Source organism: Lipotes vexillifer, unplaced genomic scaffold (genome assembly GCF_000442215.2).
Source record: "Lipotes vexillifer unplaced genomic scaffold, Lipotes_vexillifer_v1.1 scaffold792, whole genome shotgun sequence".
In the NCBI taxonomy this organism is placed as follows: domain Eukaryota; kingdom Metazoa; phylum Chordata; class Mammalia; order Artiodactyla; family Lipotidae; genus Lipotes; species Lipotes vexillifer.
In genome coordinates, this window is record NW_006795663.1 from 169,651 (window position 1) to 178,673 (window position 9,023).

Sequence of the window (9,023 nt, forward strand, 5' to 3'; positions counted from 1 at the left end):
ATGGACTTGTGGTTCGCGGGCTGCGGCAGAGATGCGCCAGGGGTGAGGAGCGTCAGGTGAGGATGGCTGGGGAAGGCTGGACCAGGCGGGGAAGCTGCGGGCAAGGGCAGCACCCACTCCCTCCCCGACTGTGGACACCCCGCCCAGGGAATCAGGAGAGGGAGGTACAGTCTCATCCCCCAGAATCTCCATGGTCTTTCACTGGGAGGAAGGCAGGATCCGAGGTTGGTGGGGCGCTGAGCTGGCCGGTGGCCTGGGCTGCCGGCTGTGCTCGGCAGCATCCTCACTTGTGCTCAGAGGCCTGTCCTCACTGTCCGTCCCTGGGATGCAGTCAGCAGCGTGGGAGAGAGGAAGGAGGGGCAGGCCTTTACGAGTCTGGATTCAGACCCCCACTAGGGCACCAAAACGGCCCTGGCTAAAGCTGCAGATCCCCTCCTTGTTGCTAAAGTTACTTAGACTGCCTTTCAGTCCTCCGGCTGCTTGGCCTCTCAGCAAACTTCACTGCTTTCCCATTCCTCCTTTTTGAAGTACTCTTTCGGCTTCCATGACAACCTATACACCTGGTTTTTTCGTTTTTTTTTTTTTTTTTTTCGGTCGCTATGCGGGCCTCTCACTGTTGTGGCCTCTCCCATTTGCGGAGCACAGGCTCCGGATGCGCAGGCTCAGTGGCCATGGCTCACGGGCCTTGCAGAGCACAGGCTCCGGACTGACGCGCAGCCTCAGTGGCCATGGCTCACGAGCCCAGGCGCTCCACGGCATGTGGGATCTTCCCAGACCGGGGCGCGAATCCGTGTCCCCTGCATCGGCAGGCGGACTCTCAACCACTGCGCCACCAGGGAAGCCCCACACAGTCTTTAAGTGCTGTAATTCTTGAGGTCCCAGGCTACCCTCCTTCCCCTCCCTCTTCCCCATCCTCCTAGTGGAGATATAATTCACACACCATAAAATTCATCCTTTTAAAGTGTGCCTTTCAGCGGCTTTTACTGTATTCACAAAGTTGTGCAACCATCATCACTGTCTAATTCTGGAACACTTTCATCACCTCCAAAAGAAACCCTATGAGCATTAGTCACTTCCCATTTCCCCTTCCCTCCAACCCCTGGCAACTACTAATCTACTTTCTGTCTCTGTGGATTTGCCAATTCTGGACGTTTCCTGTACGTGGAATCATATGATATGTGGTCTTTTGTAACTGGCTTTTCATTTAGCATAATGTTTTTCAGGTCCATTCATGTTGTGATATGTATCAGTATTTCATTCCTTTGTATGGCTGAATTATGTTCCACTGTATGGGTATACCACATTTTGCTTATCCATTCATCAGTTGGGTATTTGGGTTGTTTCCATTTTTTGGCTATTATGGTAATAATTATCATAATGCTATGAGCATTCCTTTTTTTAAAAACTTGAAAAAATGGAAGTATAGTTGATTTACAGTGTTGTGTTAATTTCTGCTGTACAGCAAAGTGGTTCAGTTATACATAAATATACATTCTTTTTAATATTCTTTTCCATTATGTTTTGTCACAGGATATTGAATATAGTTCCCTGTGCCCTACAGTAGGACCTTGTTGTTTATCCATTCTATATATAATAGTTTGCACCTGCTAATCCCAAACTCCCAATCCATCCCTCCTCCACCCGCTTCCCCCTTAGCAATCACAGGTCTATTCTCTATGTCTGTGAGTCTGTCTCACAGAGAAGTTCATTTGTGTCATATTTTAGATTGCACATATGAGTGATATCATATGGTACTTGTCTTTCTATTTCTGATTCCACTTAGTATGATAATCTGTAGGTCCATCCATGTTACTGCAAGTGGTATTATTTCATTCCTTTTTATGGCTGAGTAATATTCCATTGTGTTTATGTACCACATCTTTACCCATTCATCTGTTGATGGACATTTAGCTTGTTTCCATGTCTTGGCTATTATAAATAGTGCTGCTATGAACATAGGGGCGCATGTGTCTTTTTGAATTGTAGTTTTGTCCGAATATATGCCCAGGAGTGGGATTGCTGGATCATATGGGAATTCTATTTTTAGTTTTTTGAGGAACCTCCATACTGTCTTCCATAGTGGCTGTACCAGTTTACATTCCCATCAACAGTGTAGGAGGGTTCCCTTTGCTATGAGCGTTATTGTACAAGATTTTGTGTGCACATATATTTTCAGTTTTCTTGGGTATATGTACCTAGGAGTAGAATTGCTGCGTCATATAGTAAACGTTTAACCATTTGAGTAACCACCAAACTGTTTTCCAAAGCAGTTGCACCAAATGTGTGAGGGCTCCAGTTTCTCCTTATCCTTACCAACACCTGATATGAATGACAGTCTCTCGGGGGTGTGCAGTGGTATCACATTGTGGTTTTGATTTGTATTTCCCTGATGACTAATGATGTTGAGCATCTTTTTGTGTACTTATTGGTCATCTGATATCTTCTTTGGAAAAATGTTTATTTAAACATTTGCCCGTTTTTGGTTGGATTATTTGTCTTTTTATTTTTCAGTTTTGAGTTCTTTAAAAAGATTTTAATTGTGGTTAAGAAAAACACATAACATAAAATTTACCATCTTAACCGTTTCTAAGTTCATTTGTACAGTTCAGTAATGTTAAATATACATATTCATATTGTTGTGCAACCAATCTCCAGAACTTTTTCACCTCGCAAAACTGAAACCCTATACCCGTTAAATAACTCTCCATTCCGCCCCCCTCCTCCAGCCCCTGGCAACCACCTTTCTACTTTCTGTTTCTATGAATCTGACTACTCTAGGTACTTCACATAGGCGGAGTCATACAGCATTTATATTTTTGTGACTGGCTTTTTTCACTTAGTATGACATCTGCAAGGTCATAAGAGTTTTTCATATATTCTAGATACTAGTCCCTTATCAGATGCATGATTTACAAATATTTTCTCTCATTCTATGAGTTTCCTTTCCACCTTCTGAATATCATTAGCAGCACAAAAGTTTCTAATTTTGATGAAGTTCGATTTATCTATTTTTTCTTCTGTTCTATGCTTTTGGTGTCATAGCTTAAGAGACCATTGCCTAATCAAACAAAGATTTACACATATGATTTCTTCTAAGAGTCTTAGCTCTCAGATTTTTGAGTTATTTTTTGTACATGGTGTGAGATAGGGATCCAACTTAATTCTTTTGCATGTGGATGTCTAGTTGTTTATGTTTCTCATACGTGCCACACACATCTGGCCTCCGGGCTTTTGCACATCATAAACCCTCTAATAAACCCTCTACAAGGACCCCTTCCCAACACCCTCCGATCCTCCCCACCCCCACCCTGCCAGCCCCTCAGTCTGATTAGCATCCACTGGCTATCAGTGCAAATGCTGCTGCTGCTGCTGCTTCGGGAGGTCTTCCCCACTCTCCACGGGTGACTCAGGACTCCTTGACAGAGGTCCTCCTAGGACGCTGTGCTTTGCCTTCGTAACGTACATTACACAGTTATAATTATGTATCGGTCTCTATAAATATTTGTTTCATGTCTGCCTCTCCCGCCGGGCATTTTGGGGATAGTAGCGTGCCTTTTCCCTCTTCGTCTACACAGCACTTACACAGAGCTGAGCAAATACAGGCATTCAATTGGCATTTGTAGGATGGAGGCAGAGGGGCCGGCAGCCCTCTGAGGGCTGTGATTCTGCCAGCCTGTCTTGGGATTGGGGTTTTTCTGACCACGGAGAGCCAGTGGCCATCTGCCCCCTTACCCGGTTCCTGGCTAGGCTTTGTTATTCCCTCAGACAACATTTGCTTTCCCTCCTGGCTTGAGACTTTCTTGCCCCTTTGCAGAGGAGTAACTGAGGCCCAGAAGGGGAGAGTGGCTTCTCCAAGGACCCACAGCAGTGAGAGGTACTTCTAGGCCTGCGGCCTGTCTTCCTGTCCCCACGCCCAGGCTCTTCCAGGACACTGAGCCTGCTCGAGACTGCCTGTGCCCTGACAAGAGCCAGGTGGGTCCCCAAAGCCAGAGTGATTCTGAGGTGGGTGTCCCCGGGTGGTTGGAGTTGGGTATGCTGGATGCTACCCATGGATGGACAGAGCTGACTTGTCCCGGGAGTAGCCACACCTCCAGGCAGCCTTGAGTGGGGGTGAGCATCTGAGGGTGTCTGTGGGCCCTCCCCTCAGCCGGCCCAGCAGAGGGTGGCCCCCAGGAGCACAGGGGTGCTCTGTTTCTTCATGAATGCAAGTCTGTGTTTAGACCTGAATGACCAGCTTCTTGTCTGGAAACAGCCAGGCCTCAAGTGGCCTGCCAAGAAAAAGTGGTCTGTGACCAGGTCCAGGGGTGCCAGCTCTCACAGATGCTGCTCCAGCGGTGGGCACTGTGGGAGGAGGCCAGCAACAGGCAGGTCACTCTTTGCAGAACCAATTCCCTGCTCCATCGTAGCTGGGGCTTTGTAGGAGATCCGGCGTATCCCCAGGAGCAAAGCTTCCAGGTTTCAGCCATTTGTCCATCTGTCTCCCTGGTGACTGTTCTCACTCTGCAGGTCTTTGAGCTCTGGCCAGGAAGGGGGCAGCAACTGCTGGCCTTGTACCTCTGGTGGAGAGAGAAGAGAGGGTGGGATCCTGAGTATGGTTGGGCCTGAGCTGTGGGAGGACCTCTGGGCCCCAGGGGATAGGACGCAGTCCGTGGATGCCACCCAGGTGTAAAGAGGGCCCCGCCCGCTGCCACTGTCCCAGGGGAAAGGTTCAGTCGCGCAGGACACGTATGGAGCTTTGCGGGTGCAGTGGGGGGCCCGGTGGTGTCCCCATCTCTACTTCCCATGGGGAGCTCACCTCTGGGCATCCTTCAAGGGACATGATGGGAGGGTAGGGGGGCAACTCAGCTCTCAGTGGTGCAGGCAGGGGTGGGAGGCCCAGCGGGCAAGGCTGTGAGCACCGGCTCCCTTCCCCAGGGCTGGGCCGTGGCCTGTCTCAGATCCTCACAGCGGCCCTGGCCATCTGCAGGCCGGAGAAAGGATTCTCCCCATTTTAGAGAGGAGGGAGGAGACTCAGAGGGAGATGCCTGGGGGCCACCCGGAGCGTCAGGGGAGCCAGAGGCAAACTTGAGTGAGTTGTTCTCACTCCAGGCCGCGCCGCGTGTTTTGTGGGACTCTAGTTCCCTGGCCAGGGACCGAACCCAGGCCCTTGGCAGTGAGAACGCAGAGTCCCAACCTCTGGACCTCCAGGGAATTCCCTTACTCCAGGTCTCATGTTGGCATCCTGAGGCCCCACTACTGCTAAACAAACTACACAGAGGGGTTTTCCACAGGGAGCATTTGTCTCTTCGGTAAATGGTTATGGAGCACTTACTGTATGCCTGAGGTTGTGCGAGGCCCCGGGGTAAGAGATGAATAAGACAGTCTAGTGGGGAGACAGCCGCATCAACGGGTGATGCAGCAAAGGAGGCTATCTGAGCAGAAGTGGGCACAGGGGGTGATGGCTGTGCTCTCCCTGGAGGTACAGGCCGGCCAGGCTTCAGGGAGGAGAGGCCCTGGGGGCTGAGAAAGAGGGCTCCCTCCTCGGGCAGCAGCAGCTTAGCTGAGCAGGGCCCAGGCAGACCTGGGAGGGCGGGGCTCATTAGCGCAGCTCCCGAGGGCAGGAGAAGCGTCAGCCTGAGCACTTTGCTCCCAGATTCTGTCCCCATGAGGAGCAGGGCCTTTCTGGTGTGCTGAGAGCCCAGGCCTGGGTGGGAGGTCAGGGAGAAGGGAAAAGGGGTTGGGGCCCTTTAACCAGGGCTGGTCCAGTCAACCAGGCAGCTTGGCTCAGCGAGTGGGAGATGGGGCCAGCCTTGCCCCTGGCCCTCCCAGCTCCCATTGGATGGGAGGACCCAGGGTTTCTGAGATCCCTGTAGGTAGAAGGAGCTCTTGTTCGCACGAGCGCTCAAAGGGGTCCTTGTTCAGGCTGGATCTAGCCGCCCCCAGAGGGCTGGGCCAGCCCACATCTTCCTAGCGACTAGCTCACCCAGTGTGTTTGGTTCTTGGAGTAAGGGAGATAAAGGCTGGGGGGCTCTGATCTAGGGAACCCCACTTCCCAGAAGGGCTCCCACATGATCATCTCAGCCCAATAGACACCCCGTCCATTTCCCCTAGTCCCCCTGTACTGGGCCTGTGGGGAGAGCGGGGGCCTGGCCCTGCAGCAGGGAAAGCTCTAGGAAAGGGCAGAATTTGGGTCCCTCGAGCCCTCCAGGCACGGTAGAAAGAGTGCACACTTTCAGCCAGACTGGATTTTGAATTCGAGCTCCACTGCTTTCCAGTTATGTGGTCAGGAGCAAGGTGCTTTACCTCTGTGGGCCTCAGTTTCCTCATCTGTGCAATGGGAATGGTGCATCTCTATTGCATGACTAGAACTGGACTGAGACTAGAGGAGATCATGAGCCAGATCCGTTCACCTCCTTCCCCCTGGGGGCTCCCTCGTTAATGGGGCCAGACTTAGTCTGAACTTTCTTCAGAGGCTTCTTCCCTTTCCTGGCCCTGAAGGCTCATTGCAGGTATGGTACCCCCAGGTGTGGGTATCAGCCCCCAGGTGTGGGTATCCTGGCCCTGCCAGTGAACCCAGCTGAGCCTCCCTTCTTCACCCGTGAAGTGTTAAGTTGTACTACCTGCCCCACTAGTTGCGGCGAGCGGGGGCTACTCTTCGTTGCGGTGCGTGGGCTTCTCATTGCGGTGGCTTCTCTTGTTGCAGAGCACGGGCTCTAGGCGGGCGGGCTTCAGTAGTTGCAGCACTTGGGCTCAGTAGTTGTGGCTCACGGGCTCTAGATCGCAGGCTCAGTAGTTGTGGCAAACGGCCTTAGTTGCTCCACGGCATGTGGGATCTTCCCGGACCAGGGCTCGAACCTCTGTCCCCTGCATTGGCAGGCAGATTCTTAACCACTGAGCCACCAGGGAAGTCCCGTCATGTCTTAAAGGACATCACATGTGTGCCCTCGTTTGTGGTCTTCGGGCAAACCAGGTATGGGGGTTTTGGGTCTTGGCTGCAAGGGCCAGGGCATTGGGAGCAGATGGAAAGTCAAGGAGCAGCCGAGGGGAGCGGACCCTCTTCGCTGTCTCCCAGGGCGGGGCTTGGCCCACGGCCCACCTGCTTCTCTCTTCACTCTCTTCCTCATTCTAGACCCAATCTCCAGGTGCACCCAGTCACTCTGGCCCAGCACACCTGCGGCTCTCTGCTACCTGTTCACTGCCTTTGGCCCCCCTCCTCCACCTCCCGTATTTCCCAGTTAGGATTCATCAGAAAGGGATCCTGATGGGCCAGGTCAGCTTTTCATTCTTTTTTTTTTTAATTTTTATTTTAATGTGGACCATCTTAAAGTCTTTATTGAATTTGTTATAATATTGCTTTTTAAAAAATATATTTTGGGTTTTTTTGGCCGCAAGACATGTGGGATCTTAGCTCCCCGACCAGGGATCGAACTCGCACCCCCTGCATTGGAAGGCAAAGGATTAACCACTGGACCGCCAGGGAAGTCCCTCAGCTTTTCATTCTAAAGAGGGCGCTGGTCAGCTTGCGGGTGGCTTTGCTCGGGTCTGGACCACCCCCGTGGTTCTGTCCTGTAGCCCGGGTCATCTGTACAAACTGGGCCTCCACATCCCCCGTCATTTCAAAGCTGCCACAGGTAGTAAAGGGAAACGAAGCATATTCCTGGCCCAGGGGTTCTCAGACCAGCTCCTGGGGAGTAGGGATTGTGACTAGGCTGAGCACCTGCCCCACCCCGAGTCCTTTGCCGGGGTTGCTGAGCAGGACAGACGGATTGGGGCCCAGCATGTGGCCCCCAACTCAGAGCCACACTCTCTTACACTCAGTATGGAATTCAGTTATGGGATTCTCTCCCCTTCCCTAATGGGTGGAAAAGGTGAAACTTGTCCTTGTTGTCCTGGATATGGATTATCAGCTTAGAAAAATAAAAAGTGAGGTGCAGGCTCTATGTAAGAAATAAGTTATTTTTTTTGCAAAAGGAGATTGCCTTTCCTCTTCAAGTTTCAGTGTATTGACGACGAGCCTGACTCTGTCCACGTTATTGCAGTTTCCCTTGGGGAGAGGTCTCGTCAGCCATTTTCTGGGCTGTACTTCGGGCCGGTGGCCCTGAGAGAAAGATGGGGAGGCTCTTGGGCAGGACACGGTGTGGCTCAGGGCTGGACGCTGCCACACGGGAGGGCTGGCCTTACTTCCTTGACAAAACTCAGGAAATGAACTCTGCGACCTTAACAGATGAAGGAAATCTCTATTAAGAGCGTGATTCCCTGTTTTGCCAAGGTTGTTCCTGGAAACTCCAGAGGGCCGGGTGAAGGCACAGGAGGGTCAGGGCCCCAGGTCCGGAGCCCAGGTGGGAGGACTGGCCTCGGAGACCAGGAGGTATGCGTCTCCCTCTGAGCCCCAAACAAAGGAGGGGTTTAAAATCACCTGAGAGCTTGTAAAAGCCTGAAGCTGAACCTCGTGACCCAGCAATCCCAACCCTAAGTGTTTACTCATAGAAACGAATACTTGTGTGCACAAGACACAAGGTGCTGAAATGTTTATAGCAACAGTTTTGTAATAGGCAAAAACTGGAAACTCAATAGTAAAATGCCCCTCAACAGTAAGATTAATAAATCAGTTGCAACATGTCCATATAATGGAACATTAGTGAAAATGCACAGTTTGCAGCCACACACAGCACTGTGGATGAATCTCACCAGTGTGTTGCCGAGTAAAAGAAGAACACGTACCACATGATTCCATCCACAGAAAGTCCCCGAAGAGGCAAAGACAATCTGTGTTGTTGGAAGTCGTGTCGGTGGTTCTCTTTGACCGGGGGTGGGGGGTTGGGAGTGGGCAGTGAGACTAGAAGGCATGGGAGGGGCTTCTGGAGGGCAGCTTCTCCGGTATGCACCGTTTGTGAAATGCACTGCACGGTTCACTTACTTTGTGTGCACTTTTCAATATGTAAGTTACACATAAGTAACAAGTTAAAAATATATAGTTATGGGCTTCCCTGGTGGCGCAGTGCTTGAGAGTCCGCCTGCCGATGCAGGAGACGCGGGTTCGTGCC

General features: G+C 51.3%; 1 protein-coding gene across 1 annotated transcript in view; it reads left to right on the forward strand.

Moving 5' to 3' along the window:
* GRAMD2A (GRAM domain containing 2A) overlaps positions 1-9,023 on the forward strand; it is a 23,958-nt gene continuing 14,935 nt past the window's right edge. The window contains exon 1 of the mRNA XM_007467838.1: positions 1-56. Within this exon, the coding sequence (XP_007467900.1) occupies positions 1-56 (56 nt within the window). The remainder of the gene's footprint in view (positions 57-9,023) is intronic.